Raw genomic sequence first — 23522 nt, forward strand, 5'->3', positions numbered from 1 at the left:
TAAATACAATTTGTATAAATAATGTACTGTATGGCATATACTATATTGTTTATTTGTCATGACTTTTTCCCGCTGATACACATAATTAATATGGCTTCCACTAACAAAAGTTCCATTTGGAGCTACTGTGTTTAGAGACCTCTTATGTCAGTATACCATTACTACATACTACTCTAATGTTCTGTATGAACATTTACTAGAATATTTAAGGTATTGTTAAAAGGTATGCTATTTGGTTTGAAGGGTAATAAATTTAATTTAAGTATAGTGTATTGATTGTAAATTGAAACAAATTTAATGTAAATGCATTGATAGCATAGAGCCTTTTATCACTTAGTAACAAGTTACTTGTCTTACTGGATTAAATTAAGTCCCATTTTGTTATGTTGGCCATAAAACACATAATAAATTCCAATATTTCACAATAATGTTATAGCAGTGTGACTTTTAATCTATTGTTATTATGTTTGGTTGTATGTGAATATTTGGACAAATAACAGTTTGTATCCAATGATATTGAAATATTTCATGTGACCTGTTTGTTAAGAGTTAACTGGACATAATTTATAAGATTTCACTGTATAAATGCATTTGAGTTTATTGATAATGTCAGTTAATGGGGTATATCTATGGATAAAATCTGTAAATTCAATTTAAACAACTATTTCCATAACCCATTTCCACAAGAAACATTTGAACTTTTGTGAATGATTTGAAAATAATGAAATTGAGACATCTCAAGATTAATTTGATAGTTATATTTTAGACTATTATCTGTCTTGCAGTATGAAACTTTATTAAAAAAAAACCAAAGTATTATAATGGATGTTAAATACTTTATGATTCAGCAGTAATATATTGAAGTTATTTATGCATGTTTTGTGAGTCAATTAAATGCATAGAAATGAATCATAAATAAGTGAAACTCTATTGTGTCAGTCCGTTCTGTATTGAATTAAAGTCATTTAAAATACATTATACATGTCATATGGGAAAATATGGAATTACACATTAATAAAATGTAATAAGAAATACTAGTACATGTACAGAAGTAAATTTTATGTATATATGTCACTGTGTACATTTCTGTGAAATAACATTTTGGAGGGTATTATAATAATAGAAGGCATCAAAAGGGACATTTTAAAAAAAAGATCAACTTAACCTTTGTTTTTAGATAACTTTCTTTGTGGCTTTGAGGTAGTGTCTGTGCCTTGATTGATGCCAATCCAGGTCAAACCAAAGACTTTAAATTGGTATTTTCATCCTCTCCACCAAGCACAATTGTGTGTCAGAGCAAAGAATAGTCAGATCAGAGTTAGAAAGATCTGCATGTCAAAATATTTATTGAAAAGGGATGATTTAGAAATGTTATGGGAACACTAAAGAAAGAAAAAAATTACATTTGAAAATATTAGATTTTACCTTTTTCTGTTACAGATTAGAAATGGCATCACCTTTGGTGTGAGAGGTATATTGATACAAAATACAGAGGAAGAAAAAATGGCAGACATCACTGACTGTCTAGGTAGGAAGTCAACAGTTTGCATATACACTTTAGATGCAAGAAATATGGTCAAAGGCAAAGTAGCCACAGCAATAATGTAGTCAAAATTTTGTCTGTTGTCAATATGAAATCACTAGTACTACTGTCCATACTCGTCTTTTAATCACTAGTTTAGTTAAATGATATCTTGACAACAGAGTCATGATAAGTGGTAGGATATATCTGTATAGGATGTTGTTATTCTAAGCTGTAAATGACAAATAACATTAGCAACAACACACCTTTTGTATTCAGGCTTATCTTCTACTACCATCAAATCAAACAATACTAATTACAGTCTTATATTCTACTACAATCAAATCAAATAATACTAAATACAGGCCTATCTTCTACTACAATCAAAGCAAATAATACTAATTACAGGCTTATCTTCTGATACAATCAAATCAGATAATACTAAATACAGGCCTATCTTCTACTACAATCAAAGCAAATAATACTAAATACAGTCTTATATTCTACTACAATCAAATCAAATAATACTAAATACAGTCTTTTCTTCTACTACAATCAAATCAAATAATACTAAATACAGGCTTATCTTCTGATACAATCAAATCAGATAATGCTAAATACAGGCCTATTCTCTACTACAATCAAAGCAAACAATACTAAATACAGTCTTATATTCTACTACAATCAAAGCAAATAATAATAAAACAGGCTTAACTTCTACTACAATCAAATCAGACAATACTAAATACAGTCTTATCTTCTGATACAATCAAATCAAATAATACTAAATACACTCTTATATTCTACTACAATCAAAGCAGATAATACTAAAACAGGCTTATCTTCTACTACAATCAAAGCAAATAATACTAAAAACAGGCTTATCTTCTACTACAATCAAATCAAATAATACTAAATACAGTCTTATATTCTACTACTATCAAATCAAATAATACTAAATACAGTCTTATATTCTACTACAATCAAAGCAAATAATACTAGATACAGGCTTATCTTCAACTATAATCAAATCAAATAATACTAAATACAGTCTTATATTCTACTACAATCAAATCAAATAATACTAAATACAGTCTTATGTTCTACTACAATCAAAGCAAATAATACTAAAACAGGTTTTTCTTCTATTATAATCAAATCAAACTATACTAAATATAGTCTTATCTTCTGATACAATCAAATCAAATAATACTATATACAGTCTTATATTCTACTACAATCAAAGCAAATAATACTAAATACAGTCTTATATTCTACTACAATCAAAGCAAATAATACTAAATACAGTCTTATCTTCTGATACAATCAAATCAAATAATACTAAATACAGTCTTATATTCTACTACAATCAAAGCAAATAATACCAAATACAGGCTTATCTTCTACTACAATCAAATCAAATAATACTAAATACAGTCTTATCTTCTGATACAATCAAATCAAATAATACTAAATACAGTCTTATATTCTACTACAATCAAAGCAAATAATACTAAAACATGCTTATTTTCTACTACAATCAAAACAAATAATACTAAATACAGGCTTATCTACTACTACAATCAAATCAAATAATACTAAATACAGTATTATATTCTACTACAATCAAAGCAAATAATACTAAAACATGCTTATCTTCTACTACAATCAAAACAAATAATACTAAATACAGGCTTATCTTCTACTACAATCAAATCAAATAATACTAAATACAGTCTTCTATTCTACTTCAATCAAAACAAATAATACTAAATACAGGCTTATCTTCTACTACAATCAAATCAAATAGTACTAAATACAGTCTTATATTCTACTACAATCAAAGCAAATAATACTAAAACATGCTTATCTTCTACTACAATCAAAACAAATAATACTAAATACAGGCTTATCTTCTACTACAATCAAATCAAATAATACTAAATACAGTCTTCTATTCTACTTCAATCAAAACAAATAATACTAAATACAGGCCTATCTTCTACTACAATCAAAACAAATAATACTAAATACAGGCTTATCTTCTACTACAATCAAATCAAATAATACTAAATACAGTCTTCTATTCTACTTCAATCAAAACAAATAATACTAAATACAGGCTTATCTTCTACTACAATCAAATCAAATAGTACTAAATACAGGCTTATCTTCTACTACAATCAAATCAAATAATACTAAACACAGGCTTATCTTCTACTACAATCAAAGCAAATAATACTAAATACAGTCTTATATTCTACTACAATCAGATCAAATAATACTAAATACAGTCTTATATTCTACTACAATCAAAGCAAATAATACCAAATACAGGCTTATCTTCTACTACAATCAAATCAAATAATACTAAATACAGTCTTATCTTCTGATACAATCAAATCAAATAATACTAAATACAGTATTAAATTCTACTACAATCAAAGCAAATAATACTAAAACATGCTTATCTTCTACTACAATCAAAACAAATAATACTAAATACAGGCTTATCTACTACTACAATCAAATCAAATAATACTAAATACAGTATTATATTCTACTACAATCAAAGCAAATAATACTAAAACATGCTTATCTTCTACTACAATCAAAACAAATAATACTAAATACAGGCTTATCTTCTACTACAATCAAATCAAATAATACTAAATACAGTCTTCTATTCTACTACAATCAAAACAAATAATACTAAATACAGGCTTATCTTCTACTACAATCAAATCAAATAATACTAAATACAGTCTTCTATTCTACTTCAATCAAAACAAATAATACTAAATACAGGCTTATCTTCTACTACAATCAAATCAAATAGTACTAAATACAGTCTTATATTCTACTACAATCAAAGCAAATAGTACTAAAAACAGGCTTATCTTCTACTACAATCAAAACAAATAATACTAAATACAGGCTTATCTTCTACTACAATCAAATCAAATAATACTAAATACAGTCTTCTATTCTACTTCAATGAAAACAAATAATACTAAATACAGGCTTATCTTCTACTACAATCAAATCAAATAGTACTAAATACAGGCTTATCTTCTACTACAATCAAATCAAATAATACTAAACACAGGCTTATCTTCTACTACAATCAAAGCAAATAATACTAAATACAGTCTTATATTCTACTACAATCAAATCAAATAATACTAAATACAGTCTTATATTCTACTACAATCAAAGCAAATAATACCAAATACAGGCTTATCTTCTACTACAATCAAATCAAATAATACTAAATACAGTCTTATCTTCTGATACAATCAAATCAAATAATACTAAATACAGTATTATATTCTACTACAATCAAAGCAAATAATACTAAAACATGCTTATCTTCTACTACAATCAAAACAAATAATACTAAATACAGGCTTATCTACTACTACAATCAAATCAAATAATACTAAATACAGTATTATATTCTACTACAATCAAAGCAAATAATACTAAATACAGTCTTATATTCTACTACAATCAGATCAAATAATACTAAATACAGTCTTATATTCTACTACAATCAGATCAAATAATACTAAATACAGTATTATATTCTACTACAATCAAAGCAAATAATACTAAAACATGCTTATCTTCTACTACAATCAAAACAAATAATACTAAATACAGGCTTATCTTCTACTACAATCAAATCAAATAATACTAAATACAGTCTTCTATTCTACTTCAATCAAAACAAATAATACTAAATACAGGCTTATCTTCTACTACAATCAAATCAAATAGTACTAAATACAGTCTTATATTCTACTACAATCAAATCAAACAATACTAAATACAGTCTTCTATTCTACTACAATCAAAACAAATAATACTAAATACAGGCTTATCTTCTACTACAATCAAATCAAATAATACTAAATACAGGCTTATTTTCTACTACAATCAAATCAAATAATACTAAACACAGGCTTATCTTCTACTACAATCAAATCAAATAATACTAAATACAGTCTTATATTCTACTACAATCAAATCAAACAATACTAAATACAGTCTTCTATTCTACTACAATCAAAGCAAATAATACTAAATACAGGCTTATCTTCTACAATCAAATCAAATAATTATTTTTTTCTTTTTTTTTCATTTAATGTTAAACACATTGAATTATTAGACTTCTGAATTTACTGGTCAGCCTTGTCTCTTGTTTTCAGGGACTTTTGCTTCTAGGATTTTTCTCTTATATTACAATCTTTCCTTTATTTTAAATGCTAGTAGATAGAAATTATTCTGCAGAGGTAAATACAAAAAAAGATATTTTATGAAATGAAAAACTGAAGTATACATACAACCAAAAATAACCAAACAATATGAGAAGTATTAAGCTATCAGCTATTCTGTAATATTCCCATACAATTCTTTATTATATAGATACAAGCCAACAGTATCCATTTCCAGTACAGATGTTATCCAGAAATATTTCTGAACAGTTACTGATGTATTATTCAACACTAAATAGTGAGTTTAATATAACATAAAAGAAAGGATATGGGGTATCCATCCATGACACAAAATCAGTATATGCACAGCATAAAACACAAAAAAGGCAAAGGAACAGCTCTTTTATTGCTGTTCTTCATCTCAAAGTCACAGTGAGGCCTTCAACATGGAGCAAAAATACTCTCGCCTCACTGCAAGTTTGTGACGGCCCTTAGCACCGGTTTGAGTGGAATTCTTTGCAAACAGACGATCACGCCACAACTGTGAATTGAAGAACAAAGCCATGGAGTTATATCAACAAAATTGTTTACTGAACAAATGTTGACTACAGTGGCTGTGGTGGTCTGGTTAGTTGGTTGATATTTATCTGTATAGGTCACATCAGCTTGGCAACATGTAAGGCTTGAAAATATGCTCTTGCCATTTACAACAAGGACAGAGTGCTTGATGTCGTAGGCAGAACATATCAACTATAGTAGAATTAACTATTTTTGTTATTTTTCTGTACTTTTACATGAGTACTGTAAAATAGTCTTACTAAAATAGTGCTTAGAAATAATGAATCATAATCAACAAGTCTTCACATTCCTGAATAGGAATAACTATTCATACTTACCTTGTCTTCACATGTCTGAACAGGAATAACTATTCATACTCACCTAGTCTTCACATGCCTGAATAGGAATAACTATTCATACTCACCTAGTCTTCACATGCCTGAATAGGAATAACTATTCATACTCACCTACCGTAGTCTTCACATGCCTGAATAGGAATAACTATTCATGCTCACCTAGTCTTCACGTGTCTGAATAGGAATAACTATTCATACTTACCTAGTCTTCACATGCCTGAATAGGAATAACTATTCATACTCACCTAGTCTTCACATGCCTGAATAGGAATAACTATTCATACTCACCTAGTCTTCACATGCCTGAATAGGAATAACTATTCATACTTACCTAGTCTTCACGTGTCTGAATAGGAATAATGATTTATACTCAACTAGTCATCACATGTCTGAATAGGAATATTGAATTATACTCAACTGATCTTCACATGTCTGAATAAGAATAAAGAATCATACTCAACTGGTCTTCAGACGACTGATTAGGAATCTATAATCATACTTAACCAGTCTTTACAAGTCTGAATTGGAATGATGAATCATACTCAATTGGTTTTCACCTGTCTGAATAGGAATAACAAATCATACCCACTAAATTGAATTAGAATAATGAATCATACCAAGATAGTCTTCACAAGTTGGAATAAGAATAATGAATCATATTATACAAACCTTGTCTTCACAAGTCTGAAAAGGAATAATGAATCATACAAACCTTTTCTCAACAAGTTCAACTAGGAAGACTGAAACGTATTAACTGTTCTTCACAAGTCAGAGTGATAATAATGAATCATACTCAACTGGTCTTTACATGTCTAATAAATAATAATGAATCATACTCAATATGTCATACACGTCTTAATAGGAATAATGAATCATGCTCCTCAACTAATATTCAAGAGTCTGAATAGCAATGATGAATCATACTCAACTAGTCTTCATAAGTCAGAATAGGAATAATGAATCATACTCAACTAGTCTTCATAAGTCAGAATAGGAATAATGAATCATACGCAACCATTCTTCACAAGTTTGAATAGGAAAAATGAATCATACTAAGCTATTCTTCACAAGTCTGAATAGGAATGATATATCCTACTGAGCTATTCTTCACAAATCTGAATAGAAATAATTGATTATATAAGCCTTGTCTTTACAAGTCTGAATAGGAATAATGAATCATACTCGACTTGTCTCTACGAGTCTGAACAGGAATAATATATTATACTAATCTAGTCTTCACAAGTCTGAATAGGAATTTGCATTTCCCAAAACATCAGTGTAGCAAGGATGTTTCTAAGGGGGTTGGGTGTATTATGGGGTCATGTTTTTGTCAAGCCTGCATAAATTAGCCAGGTTTTGGGGACATAGTTGCATTAGAATTATTTAAGATTGATTTCATTCCTTTTTACCATTATTTGAAAGATTTAAATCCCTTGCCCTTATCCTTTTTGTAAGGGGCAAGGGCACAAGTGTTATAAATTTAGAAATAATTGTATCCTTTCAGGAAATGTATCTGTAAGATTGATGTCAAATTATATGCAGATAACACAGAGTGTCAAGAATGTGGTCGCTAGTATAACAGGAGATTTAGAACGAGGTAAATATCAAACTGTTAAATATAAATAAAAGGGTAAACATCAATTAGACTGCAACCCAATAACAATTATTACCAAAAGATTATGATCAAAAGACATCCAGAGGGCAACATACAGTCTTCAACAAAACACAGGTTTCCATACAATATGTCAAGCTCTTATTTTGTGAAGAGTCGATAAAAATTAGGAATGAACAGAAACAATAAAAAATGCCATGACCCATACATTCTTATTTATACATATATAATCAAATTTTGTTTCTTTACTAAGGATTTTACACAATGTCACAAAGGAGTAGGCCTGGTAAGACCCCTTTTCAGCCCCAAAATATAGCATTTTAAAAATATGTTAAAATTGTAAACTTTTAGCTATTTATTGGAAAGTAGAATAATTTTGTTACATAAATCTGGGCTGTTTTTGACAATACAATGCTCATGCATCAGGAACTAGCATAATAAATTCAAAATAACTGTTATCTTCACAATTTTAGCATTTGTGCTTATTTTTATATGCCCGTCAAAATTTTGACGGAATGTATTATGGTATACAAATGTCCTGCTTCTGTCTGTCTGTCTGTCTGTCTGTCCATCTGTCCGTCTGTCCGGCGTCCACTTGTCTCACCGTAACTTGAGAACGACTTATCCAAATTTCATGAAAATTAACATAGTTGTTTCTTATGATGGTCAAACGATCTGTATACTTTTTGGTGAAAATAAGATTAAAACTTTTTGAGTTACAGGACTTTGTAACTAAAACAGGGGGGTGTTTTTTTCACATGTCACGCCGTATCTCAAAAACGATTTATGATTATTGCTTAAAACTTTACACACTTCTTAATACTAATCTAAAGATCTGTATACTTTTTGGTGATAATTCAAAATTTTATTTTAGAGTTATTGAGTTTTTTGTAAATAAAGGGGGGGGAGGGGGGGTTTCACATGTCGCGCCATATCTCAAAAACGATTTATGATTATTGCTTAAAACTTTACACACTTCTTAATTATATTAATCTAAAGATCTGTATACTTTTTGGTGATGATTCAAAATTTTATTTTAGAGTTATTGATTTTTTTATAAAAAAAGGGGAGTTTTCACATGTCGCGCCGTATCTCAGAAACGATTTATGATTATTGCATAAAACCTCACACACAAGACAACGGGCATATCATGCGCTTGTGGCGCAGCTGTTTATTAAAAGGTTTTTGTCTGAAATGGAAGTGACCTCACTTGTGTTCAGTCTAAATATTCAAATATATGCTGTAGTTTATGATAATACATAATATATATAAAGGTTGAGACTGAATAAAAATGCGGCCACTTCCATTTTAGACAAAAACCATCTGAAAAGTGATGTTTTGTAGCATATTTAAGAGATTCTTCATATTTAAGCTTGATTTTGAGCGTCTTTAATGACCAAACTAGTCCCAATCTTTAGGCCAAAATTAGCCCTTGGCGGATCTTCTCCTTTTGAAGAAAGTGTTTTGTGAATTTGTTACAACAAAATCAGTATTAGTTGCTATCATTATCACGGTCATGGTAAATAGATGCAAAAAAATTTAATTGATATTACTGTTTGAAAGATAATTTGATGATACTTGAAGTTTGTAATTTTTATAATGATGTTAAATGCAATTTGGCTTCCATTGTAGAATATGGATTAACACGAGATCATATAAGAAATTGTCTCCAAAAAATGTATAACCAACTGAGGTCAATTGTGCATGAATAATATAATACCTAAATGATTTTCCTTAAATTGAGTAGCTTCAATTAAAAAAATCAATTTTAACCAAATTTAGAGTGAATGCTTTAGATTCATTCAATCGAAAACAACCATGAAAAAACCTTCCTTGAAACATTTTCAAACAAAACTTGAGCAGACTGATCCCACTATCTATCAGTGAATTAAATACTTTAGGTTAGACATTGACAAGTTATAATTAAGGCTCCTTGGAGCTTCTAAATGATTTGATTTAATAAATCTTTTTACAGATGAAAACATTTTTTTATTCATAACATTTATGAATTACAGATAGATTTATCCTGATTGGTGCCTCCAGATCAAAGCTACAAGTAGGTACCAGCTATCTGTTAGAGTTAGCCAGAAGTTTTAAAGACATGCAGAGAGGAAATGGATGGACTCCATGGAGAAGTGTCAAATTTTATTCCTGGGACCATGATGGTATCTCAGATCTGGGTTTTAGTCAGTACCTTAAGGTAAAGAGATCAGTTTGTATCAACAGTCAATGAAACATGTACAATTGTAAAAACCTAAAGGTTGATGAGATTATTGAGGTATCCAGGTGTCCATTATGGCTTCTGTCTCCATGGCCATTTCCCTGAAACTGATAATAATACAACAAGTGTTTACAAGACTTAAAACTGTGGGTTCATGATACAACTTTCACCAAGATTGCAGAATCCTTCTAATTACTAGAACCATAGGTAACTCCAAACATTTACACAAAACATACTGACATATTGATCAAAAGTATTAGTATACAATTTACTATTGGAAATACCTGCATATTCAAAGTGTTAATGACAGACATTATTCAATCTTCAAGACCAACACTTTCATATTCTCTGTAGATGCAGACCATGTCCACCCAATCATCAGCTGTAGCTTACATTGACCTTGACCTTGCACAGATTAGTAATGGATCTCATTGGTTACATCTAGCAGGAAGTTCAATGTTCTCTGAACTTGTTAGCAGTGTGGTAAAGGAGGTAAGGAAACAAACATAGACAAGTCACATATAAAATACTGCTAAATCTTCCATAAGCGTGGCAAATTCTCCATTTTTTAATAGGCATTTGTATGTGGAATGTGTTTGTATAGAGAAGAACTTCAACATACTAAAATGAAAAGTTCAAGTAAAGTTAGCATATTCTTAGTATATGCATGTGCTATGTGTTGACACTCATTACAAATAGAGGCATTGTGTGTATTAAAAAGAACACATCCACAATGAAAAATGCAAGACAAAAAATGGCTATTTTCATAGCTATTTTGCTTTCAGTTCAAATAAAGTGACATTCCTTTCATGTCAAAACTATACCTTTATTGTGCTGAAAATTTTCAACATTCAATTGCATATTAGAGAGCACTGGTACCTGGAAATTTGGTAGTTCTCAAACATGTACTTCTGGTCTGAGCAACAGGGAAAATTTGCCCTCCTATTTGAAGGAGTAAGTTCAGTAAGGGTCATATTTGGCCATGAATATTAAGTCCATTGTTTGAAAATAAAAATGTTTCAAGTGGATGAAAAGACACGTAAGAAAATGAAATGGAACTTTTTTTGTGTAGCTTTTTTTAAAGCCTTAATATTAACAACCCAAATAGACCAAAAGTAGAAATTTTGATGAAAATTGACAAAATCATCTGAATTTCTACCAAATTTAGGCCTATGAAGCATAGAACACAGGCTTGGACAAACTAAATATTCAAATTAGATATTTAGAATGTTACAATAGACAATTTGTTAAAAGATCTTTCTTGTCAACGCATGCGCTCTAAGTTTCCAATCCAAAAAAACAATGGAAATTTACCTGTTTTCTGTAGTTTTCATTGAATATCAATATATGTGTGCTATTTGTGACATCATGAAAACAATGTTAATAAATAAATTTTCAACAAAAAAGGTATATTTCCTACCTAGTCTATGGTTTAGCTATGATTCATTGTAATATTTGTCAACAAATCCTAATTTGAATTTTATAAAGCTAGAAATAGGGGCCATTTAAGGGCCTTATCGAACCTACTCCTTTATATATGTTTTTATTATTCAAAAGAATTTTTCAACAAAAGCTTTCATTTGATAACATTACCCAAATATTTTACTTATTGACAAAGTTACAGCTATGCATAGAAACTATATTGTTTAAAACATGTAATACTTTCTTGGGGGTCTCATTGGAGGGGGATCTGATCCTGGATCCGGCTTATCTTTTTGTCAGAATCCTGTATCTCGCTTATCTTTGTAATAATAGCGCTTGTAATTTCATGTGTCCCGCCTGACTTCATTTCCTGTTTTCATGCAAAATAATTTGACTTTTCAGGTGTCACGCTTACAAAAAATCAGCCAATCCCGCTTACACTCCAATGAGACCCACTTTCTTGTATGTTCTTATCTAAATGCCCAGAAGTAGTGGTTGTATAACTTTAGAAACAGCTTTTTTTGATGAAAATAAACCTTTTTGAACGAAATTTAGATCAAATATGTTTGTCTAGAACAATTAGATATGTTGTACAATTTATTTTTTTTATCTTACGTGACAGGTTCCAGATCCAAATAACGATAATTTAGTATTAGAGAACACATGGGATGGTTTGTTACACAATATGAAAACAGAGACAAAGATCCAGCAGTTTGGGGTACCAGTCTTTCATGCTTCTGTATCACAGACACATAACCTTACTCAGGTAACTGTTACTAAAATATTTAGAAAGATAATGAGTTACATTTGTAAACTTTATCTTAGCTTTTATCTCCTATGCAATAAAATTTACTGAAAGCTGAGAAGACTGCGTGAATAGTTGTTAATATTGTCATCAGTTATAAAAAGGAAATTAATTTATTTAAGTATTGCAATATCTTTTCCAAATAAATTATTAAATATAAGTTCCACCAGTAGTAGTATTGTGTGCATTATGATATATTTGTTATTTCAACAGACATCAGATGATGATCACCATCACATGTACAGTTTAGCAGCAGCAAGAGTTGCTTCCCTTGTAACACTTAGACTGTTGGATGAGGAACTTCTACCATTCAATATAACATTCTTTACTAGTAATGTTTATAATGCTATAATGAAAACAGTGCTGTTGATAAAAGAAAGCAGTTCAAAACTTTTAAGTACAGGTAAATATAGTAGTTTAATTACATGTTTTTAAAAATCTCTGTTTGAATCAGTTAAGTTTGAATGATGCATAAAGAAACATAAAAAAATTATTGCTACGCAACACGGTCGTTACAGTAATCTTTTTTATTTTTTGATATTTTTTGTTTCTCTAAATTTTGAGACTTTTTTTATTTTTACACAAAAAAAATGAGTACATTGATTTACTCATCATCACAGAAATATTCACAGCAATAATATATCATTTTTAAACATAATTCTGTAGACAGAATTTTGAGAAATTTTAATTTTAAATGAACTTTTTTAGTACATTCTTTATATTTTTTTTTTATAGATCTTTTTCTTAAGTTCTGATTGATTGTTCCTCTGGAATAATAAATGCTTTATATATCAATTTTTATAGACCCATCATTGCCAGGATGTATTATTGTTTACCATTGTTTGTCTGTCAGTTAACAAGTATGTCATACAAAAACTTGAAAATGATTTGTTCAAAATCATAAAACTTGCATGAAATATTTGAATTGGTGAAAAAAGGCTCCTTTCCAATTTTGAAATTTTTTGGTTTGTCGTTCCAGAGTTATGGAACTTTAACATCAGATTTATACAATTTTTCACATATCATACACTAAGTATGCTTGGATTTATGTACTCAAAACTTTATGCTGTGCTGTTGTTGGTATTTATAAAAGAAAACTCCTTTTTTATATTCATAATTTCTGATGTGTTGTTCTAGAGTTACAGGACAATGACCGTCAGATTTAAGATAATTTTTCTCATGTTGAATATTAGAGTATGTTTGGATTGATTTACTTGAAAAGTTACACAACTGTTGCAATTGGAAAGTAAGCTGACTTGGAAAATTTTCCTGTTTGTCTTTCAAGAGTTATGGGACTTCAACCCTCAGATTTAGGTAATTTTTCACATTATGTACTAGCAAGATAGTATGCGTAAATCAATTTCCTACATACTCTGCTACATAGTTGTCTGAATGTAGGCTCCCTTTCAATTTTGAACTGTTTTGTGTTTGTGGTACCAGAGTTATTGGACTTTTAACTGTCATACTTAAGGCAATATTTTTACACCTTAAGCAGGGATGGGGTGGATATCTTTGAAATGTAATCAATTAAATTAAAATTACATTGCTAATTTAATGTAATCTATTACATTACAATAACACCTAAATTCAAATGTAATCAATTACATTAGATTATTTTTCTTTAAAGTAATCGTGATTACTTTGGATTATTTATGACTACATTGTTTTTTATAATATTAAAGAATTTCTTATAAACTTTTTATCCTCACAGAGAAGATACTTTTTGTGAAAATTTGTAGCTTTTTATTTCTTTTATTTATTCATCTTATTGATAATTTAGACTAGGAACTGTGTAACATGTGTAAATTTTGATACCATAGACAAGTGTCCTTTTTCTATAAAAGAATTAACTCTGTTTTTATAAAAAATTGAGTCAACTGTAAATATCCGATTAACAAAAAAAACCTAAACAAATAATGAAAAATTAATTAAGTAGTTTTATTGTCTGTGGGGATATAATGGACTCAAACATATGTTTTTACAGGTGTTAATCATTACTTCAATATTTTTGAAAAACAATACATGGCTTGGGTATTAAAAATTAATTGTCTTAATTGCAATATCAATAAAGTTATAAGCAGTTTATTCACATAATGTATATAATTGTTTGAAAATAACTATAATAGTTAGAAGCACATAATAAATTATTTATGGAATACAAAATTTATACAAATTGTAAAAAAAATTAATTTCCATTGATAAACATTTATGTTGATCATTGAAGTCAAAATTGGAACTAAATTCCTTTAATGTTCTATGCTTTTGAATTTTCCAGTAGTTATAACAAAATATTGTGTAAATTAAAATTGGAGTAAATATCAGAAGTATTCCATCAGGGAACATACAATGCTTTCAAAGCATATTCTTTTATCACAAGGACTCAATCTCACAATGAAACGTTTGGAAAGGTAAATTCCTTTAGAGAACTGTTTACAAATAAAATCACACATTTCCACTCTACATGCCCAACTTGGTTACACTAAACTTGTTATGTAGAAGATATGATCAATCATATTGAACTATGATCAATCATATTGAACTATGATCAATCATATTGAACTATGATCAATCATATTGAACTATGATCAATCATATTGAACTATGAGCAATCATATTGAACTATGATCAATCATAGTGAATACAATTTTGATAACTTTTTTCATTCATACTTAACATCTTCTTATTTTTATATTGTATATCAAAAACTATTTTCATATACAAAATTAGTAATCAGCAAGTAATCATATGAATGTAGTCTTAAAGTAATCTAAAAATAATCATGATTACACCTGATTTTTACATTGTAATCGATTAAATTACAATTACTTGTGATTAGAAATTGCATGATGACTGATTACATGGGATTACATTGCAAAATCTAATTGATTACAGCGGATTACAATTACTGATTATGATTATCCCATGCCTGACCTTAAGGATATCAGATTATCCTCATGCCATATATTTTATAGGACCAATTTACTGACTTCTGGTTATATGCCTTCTAAATATTCCATTTTATTATTGCAACAATTCCAATAATTCATTGTAGCTTATGTAATGGATTAAAGATTTTTCATACAAGTTTAAAATTAAGGGAAAAGCTGATTTCTGTCAAAGGATGAGCATGATCTAGTGCAAAATGTCTATAGGGCATAGGTATGATACTAGAAAACTAAAACTCATGTCATCAAATTCATAAACAATATGTTTTCCTAAGGATGTATTTTTGGTCTTTAATGTTATTAGGTTGCCATGTCATTGTCGGATATGCTGTATTTCTTTTGTGCATAGTTTAAAAATATTCAAATAAACTTAATTCTAATGAAATGATAATAAAACCTTTTCAGATATTATACTCGAACAGGCAACTGAATTGAAAAATGCAGGAAAGACATTTTCTGAATACATTCCACAACTTTTAAAATCCAAGGATCGTTTAGCAGTGAGAAGAATAAATGATGCAATAATGAGATTACAGAGAATTTTATTAATGCCAAATAAATACAGGTAATTATTTAAATGCTATTCAAAAACTTGTATATTGATAATTGAATGATAAAGTGCATATATTCAAATTGTTTTCCAGTTGAAGGGGGAATCTAATCTACACTGTACAAAGGGGGAATCTAATCTACACTGTGTACAAAGGGGGAATCTAATCTACACTGTGTACAAAGGAGGAATCTAATCTACACTCTATTCAAAGATTGGATCAAATCTACACTGTGTACAAAGTGAAAGGAAAAGGGGAAATCAAAATTTTCAATCCATAAAAAGATATACATAAGGAACAAATCAAAAGCTGTTCATGAAATAAGTATTTTGATTTTGATGTAGGATGGGAGAAAACTATAAGTTTATCTACACTGTTAACAAAGAGAAGTCAAATCCATATCATGTTCAAAGGGGGAATAAAATCTATATTGTGTGCAAAGGGAAATTAAATCTGCACAGTGCTGAAGGAAAATGATATTAGTATGTACATATAGATTCTTACATTGATACCAGTTGATTATCGGATTTATCCAATCGAGATAGTTAAATTATCAATTTTAAAGTCTGAGCCTTGGCGAGGACTTTAAAATTTATAATTTAACTATCGAGATTGGATAAATCCGATAATTCACGTGTAACTATGTAAGAATCGGTTTCTCTAATGATTTAAAAATACATTTTCATCTTTTGTTAAACCAAAACCCCCTTCGAGTGCCTTCCACATTTCACAAAGTTGTCAATTTCATTAACACCTGTTAGCATATTTTGAGCTGATAAAGGTTATGACCCTTAAATTCATCCAATCATCTTCTGAGATCACCGGCAACCACACGTTGATTAAATTTTTTTATACAATGAGTGCAGAAAGGTATAAATTGTCAAAGAATTAGAGAAACAGTTTTATCACCTTCATTGTCAACAGATATTGAGCTGATATTTGGTTATAATTATATAAATAGATATTCTTAATTATATACCAGTTTAATTCCACTTGACTTTGTTTTTATTTAATTACAATCATTGTGTAGAATCATTAGTTTAAGGTTATATATGACTCTGGGTGGGTTCTTTAGTTTATAATTGGCAATCAATACAACATTTCCTAGGACATGACAAATAATCATACTAAGAACAATAACTCTATTTCTAAGATCAGAAACACAAAATATATAATTTATCAAAGCAGCTCAATTCAAAATGAAGTTAACCATAATGAATAAGATATATTTTATTTTGTAATCATAATGAATAAGATATATTTTATTTTGTAACCAGTATGAATAAGATATATTTTATTTTGTAACCAGTACGAATAAGATATATTTTATTACAAAATTATATGTATCTGTAACAAAGTCTAGATCAAAATGCAATGATACATTAATCAGCAACACCAATTTAAAGTACAAATATAAATCATTTTTCTTTCACTGACAGAGTCAAATATTAGACATAGGTATACTGTTTCTGGCGGTGGTGGCGGCAGCGGCATTGTCAACAATGTATTAGTTTGTGATTAGGTCAGTTTAAAGGGGAACCACTAGTGGAAGGTCAATGATATTTGGTATGCAGTTATATAAGAATTGGCACATCTCATTTACGTGGAGATTATTTGACCCTCCCCCTCCAGTTATGGTTTATTGACTTGTTAAACTTGCTTAGTTTACATGCACTAGTTAATAATTAGGTCAGTGTGTGGTGGACTACTAGTGGTAGGTCAATGATATTTGGTATGCAGTTGTATTAGCTTTGGCAAATCTCATTTCCATTGATAATTTTTGGCCCTGTGTGAATATTTTGCATATCTTACATGTTAAAGAATAGCTATTTTAATTTCAACATTTGCATTTTACTATCAAAATAACAAGAAGGTGAGATATATCTCTGTGTTAAAAGTTTATCTTAAAACTCTTGGTTCTTTTATAATGTAATAAAAATGTAGAAAAAACTTGCATCAAAGAGAAAAGTAAAGCAAGTATCTGACCTTGATATAAAGATTGATTTCCAGTCAATTTCTGTAACCAGAATTATTAGTTAGACAAAGAATTCTCAATTCTATTTTCTGTATATGAAAATTAAAAGGGCCTTTCTGAAAATAGTCTGCTTTGTATTCTGACACTCATGGGGATATTGTGACTAAGTATGAAAATGAATAAAAGGAGATGTGAGATATATGTCAAAAGGACAGCAATAAAATGACACAAAACCAACTGTAAATCCTCCTGAGTATACAGATAGATTTACTTTGATGAATAATAAACAGTCAGATATTTAGAGATCTGAAACCAGTAAGAAATTGAATTGGTAAGATGAGACTGAAAACCACAGTATATTGTTTATCAGTAAATATGCATATGAAGAGGAGAAAAAGAAAAGTCAAAGATACCAAACTTATAAGTCGAAAAAACTCTGACAATGCCATGGCTGAAAAAGAAAAAGACAAACAGACAAACAACAGCACACAAAACACAACATAGAAAACTAAATCAATTCATGTAAAATTCTTTAGCTTTTGTACAGACAAGCTAAATGCATGAAGTGTAGCTTGTATCATTAGTTGTTACTTCTCCTATGTATGACAACTAGCAGATTGGTTGGGTGCACAATAAGTATTTCTAGAATCTAGGTAGTTACAATCTACAACGCTCAATTGTATTTTGATTGTATAATGTGTAGAATAAGTTAAGAGGTTAGATATTAATGAAACATAAAAAATTAAAATGGTGTTTTCTCTTTACAGATCTCATTACTCACTTTTGCAAGAAAGTAAAACAGAGGGACTTTCGTCTTCCATTAAAAACTTGTTACCATTAGCAACAGTAACTAATGACTACAGCCAAATACAGTGTTTATTAAAAAGCATTGGACAAGTTTTACATGAAGCAATATTTTGTTTGCAAAGTATTTGATGTATGTTTCAAAACTTTGATTTTAATTGTTTGATACTGTTGAATGGTGGTCAAAGAGAGTTAGTTGTTTTCCAAGTATTTAATGCATTAATCTGTATGATGATACATACTTGAATTTCTGAGTAGAAGACCATTTGAATACTACTCCTATTTTTGGATTTATAGATGTGAATTTTTTAAAGAAGAGTAGTTTAACCATGTTCTTTTATTTTGCTATGAAAGACAGTTTACTTAAAGTTTTAAAACTTATTTATTGGAATAAATGTAAATTGTAAAAATTCATAAAGCAAGTGAAACATTTTAAAACAACAGCCTATGATTTTGTTTATATGATAGAGTGAATGTGATGTTGATTTCCATAGAAATCTATAGATTTTGGTTTTATATAATTAATTTTTTATCTAATTGTCCAATCATTTAGAAATTTGACACACAAGTCTTTTAGACAATAATATATGACCAAATTGATTTTAAAAATTCCAACTTGAGTTACTAACTAAAGACAGAAAATTTAAGGAACAGTACCAAAGCAGCCAGAATTACAGATTTTCACACTGTATGTAATATGTTTTTTTCAGTTTTCATCAAGTACACAGCTTTTTTGAAAATACATTTCATGTAAATAAGCTAGAAAAACACTTATTTGCACTTTGTACAGTTTCACTTTGATCCTACTGCCTAGATTGTTAGGTCAAGAACAGGGTGTGAGTGATACTTAAAAAAACCAGGCAATGATTTCACATAACAATGCATTATCGTGACATTTTCATGTCAGTCCATATCAATTTATCAATGAAATGCATGCACCGTCATTCATTCAACTGAACAACTAAAACAATACTTTGTACACATACAAATAGTTTTGACAACTGCTTCATGTAATTTCATATTCTAAACCAAACAAAGGATATAGTTAAGACAAATTGCAAATAAAAATAATAATGGCATTTTATTTTTTAATACGTACCTCATCAGTTGAAATATCTGCTTGCCTGGTCAGGGTCGCCTGATATTCTTGCTGATAAAGTTAATATAGAAACAGAAATACCATTATTTTTTATGTATTTACTTGTTGCTGTGGTCATGTAATGCTGCCATTGTTATAGCCCTTTATTTAAGTGATCTATAAAATAAATATTTTTTTGTGTTTCTCAAGAAATATTTACTATAAAAATGAGTTTTTCAGAACAAATTGTAAAGATGAATGTTTGGTACTCTGTTGCACTCAATGTATGAAAGAGAACTTGTGAAAAAGAGAAAGAATGAATAAAAAAATGAACTTTACATTCATGAAAGGCAGCAACATTTTTTATCAAATGAAAAGTGAGCTCAAATATTTTGTCCATGCACTTAGGTAGATGATTTTACAGAGTGCATTCCTGAATAATTTTTGTCATTGTAAATTATATTATCGTATGATGGTCAATAAAAGTTTTAATTAATGTTTGTTAATTTTAATATTTTTTTTTATAAATGTATAATGTGTGTTTACTGCTATGCAAATTACATTGTATTTTTCACCACCAATTGATTAATTTGTCAAAGATTTGATCTAATAGTTCTTACTGATAAAGATATTGTCTTATAAAAAAAATGTTTCTTTATAAATATCTGAATGATATATACTAATGACTAATGAGATTTGTTTATTATGTTTAGTTTATCTTGCCAATTATGTAGGAGTTGAGATGACTATACATTGCTATTATTATATGCAATTTGTTTTATTTATATGTGACTTGTATGATTTTTATTGTTCCTGAGCATGTTTTTTTTTTTCATTTTGTTAGTTACCTCTGTCTTTCCATCAATTTTAGATACTTGTACTTAAATTGTCTGAAATGTATTATTTTGTGTAAGCTGAGTATAGAATGTTATTTGGTATGAAGATAGAAATGGATATTAACAGAGTTTCTTCCATATTGTTTTATATATTGTAGAATTACAACCATTGGACTTAACTAATGACGTCAGACAGTGTAGTTGACCTACCAACACCTTCAGCTCATTTTTCATTAGACTATATCATACCATTTATTTACACTTGATATATTTATCCAACATTTTTTTTCCTGAATTTAATTAGAAAGTCAATATTTTTTTGGCAAGAAAAGAAGAATATGTAAAAATTTAAACAAATGAATGCTAAAATAAAAATAAACTTTTGTTGATATTTTGGTTGTATTTTCAACAGCCTAAAACATTATTTTTTATTTATCTAGAGTAACTTTATAATATTTCACCTACCTGTCTGCTCAGTCACTTACTTCAGAAATCCATAATAGGCAGCCACTTAAGCCACAAATCCATAAAAGGCTGTAACTTTAGCCACAAATCCATAATAGGCAGCCACCAAGGCCACACATCCATGAGTCAAGAAATCAAGATAAAAGCAAATTTAGAAATTAATTTAAAAAGCAAAAGTTCTCATTACTTGTCTGATGGAGTTTAATTTTTTACATTACTCTATCATATTGATATCATTTTGTTATGTAGGACTTAAATTCAAATAACTTGCTTGTATTATGTCAAAATGCTGGTCTTATTCTATCTTAACAAGGGTTGGTGTACATCTGTTTTTCACACTGTCCATACTATTTGATTATTTCATTCATTCATTCATGATTATATGCACTGATCTCAAATTGAAAAAAAGTTTGTTCTTCCCATATAAATAATTTGTTGTATTATTTGTCTTTTGTGCCAAAACCTGTTGGGTTGTGCAATGAGATGTTGAACCTGATGTGAACATTGTAAATACTGTATATTATGTTAGTGACCATGTAGCAAAATGCAAAACCAGATATATTCAGGCCATATTATTTCTTTTAATGAGCAAATGATTATATTTATGCCCCACGGTCTGTGCGTCTGTTCGTTCGTTCGTTTGTCCGTTCGTTTGTTCATCTGTCTGTCTGTCCATCTTCAGGTTAAAGTTTTTGGTCAAGGTAGTTTTTGATGAAGTTTAAGTCCAATCAACTTGAAACTTAGTACACATGTTCCCTATGATATGCTCTTTCTAATTTTAATGCCAAATTAGAGTTTTGACCCCAATTTCATGGTCCACTGAACATAGAAAATGATAGTGCAAGTGGGGCATCCGTGTACTATGGACACATTCTTGTTATTTCTGCATCTATAATTATGATTTAGAGTTCAAAACATTATTGTCTTCTGCCAACTAATCTTGTTTTTAAATTGATTTTTCATGAGGGCCCAGCCGAATGGCGGGTCGCCCTATAGTGATGAGTCTGTTAGTCCGTCAGTAACAAATTGTGTCCGCTCTATATCTAGAGAACCATTATAATTTCATACTTTATACTTATCATGTATATTAACCAGCACCAGAGGGTGTGTCATAATGTTTGTACAACTTCCTAGGTCAAAGGTCGAGGTCAAAAACTTTGATTTTTCAGTTGACAACCCCATGTCCTATGGTAAAGATCGTGTCCGCTCTATATCTAGAGAACTGTTATAATTTCATACTTTATACTTGACATGTATATTAACCAACACCAGAGGGTGTGTCATAATGTATGTACTTCCTAGGTCAAAGATTAAGGTCAAAAACTTTGGTTTCAGTTGACAATCACATGTCCTATGGTAAAGACTGTGTCCGCTCTATATCTTGAGAACCGTTATGATTTCAAAGTTTATACTTGACATGTATATTAACCAACACCAGAGGGTGTGTCATAATGTATGTACAACTTCCTAGGTCAAAGGTCAAGGTCAAAAACTTTGGTTTCAATTGACAACCCCATGTCCTATGGTAAAGATACAAATTTTTTACCACACGTTATTCACAGCAGGGCCCACAGAGATGGCTCCCATCTCAATAATGTCTAGTTTGTTCTATTGTGATAAATCATGGCAGATAGAAGAAAATAAGTGATAAAAAATTAAAGGAAAGGAAAAGGTATGTTCTTTTTGTATCTATAAATGTGTCAGAAAATAACATGATCCCCAAAAATATTTATAGAAAGATTTTTAATAATTTATTTCCTTCTTATTTTTGTACACTGAATATTGATGGAACCTTTTAATAGAAAATAACATGACCCCCAAAATTGATTTAAAAAGTTTGATAGAACATATTGTAACATACAACCATCCATTCATTTGACCATTTACACTTTATACAATAAGTAAGAGTTACTTTCATGAAATCTAATGACACTGTTAAGAATGGTGAAGTATGCTCCCCTTCACCATTATGACGATTTTCAGAGTTTTGAATTTTTATGACTTTGGTTATATAAAACAAATAGTGTACAAGATAAAACAAAGTAACATGTTTTCTATAACAGTTTAACATTGGACAGTTATAATTTCACTGACAGCTTCATTTATCAATTTGATGAATTGGTGATTTGTTAAATTATGATGTTGTTCCCCA

General features: G+C 29.3%; 1 protein-coding gene across 1 annotated transcript in view; it reads left to right on the top strand.

Annotated features, from left to right (window-relative positions):
* The window catches only part of LOC127736903 (transferrin receptor protein 2-like), a 40645-nt gene extending 20080 nt beyond the window's left edge, over positions 1–20565 (top strand). Inside the window, exons 4-12 of the mRNA XM_052247467.1 lie at positions 1441–1528; positions 5954–6040; positions 8161–8253; positions 10284–10468; positions 10844–10981; positions 12534–12677; positions 12930–13119; positions 16067–16226; positions 18955–20565. Coding sequence (XP_052103427.1) covers positions 1441–1528; positions 5954–6040; positions 8161–8253; positions 10284–10468; positions 10844–10981; positions 12534–12677; positions 12930–13119; positions 16067–16226; positions 18955–19123 — 1254 coding nt within the window. The 3' untranslated portion in view covers positions 19124–20565. The remainder of the gene's footprint in view (positions 1–1440; positions 1529–5953; positions 6041–8160; positions 8254–10283; positions 10469–10843; positions 10982–12533; positions 12678–12929; positions 13120–16066; positions 16227–18954) is intronic.
* Positions 20566–23522: the final 2957 nt, after the last annotated feature.

This window comes from Mytilus californianus, unplaced genomic scaffold (assembly GCF_021869535.1).
Source record: "Mytilus californianus isolate M0D057914Y unplaced genomic scaffold, xbMytCali1.0.p SCAF_4, whole genome shotgun sequence".
Lineage (NCBI taxonomy): Eukaryota > Metazoa > Mollusca > Bivalvia > Mytilida > Mytilidae > Mytilus > Mytilus californianus.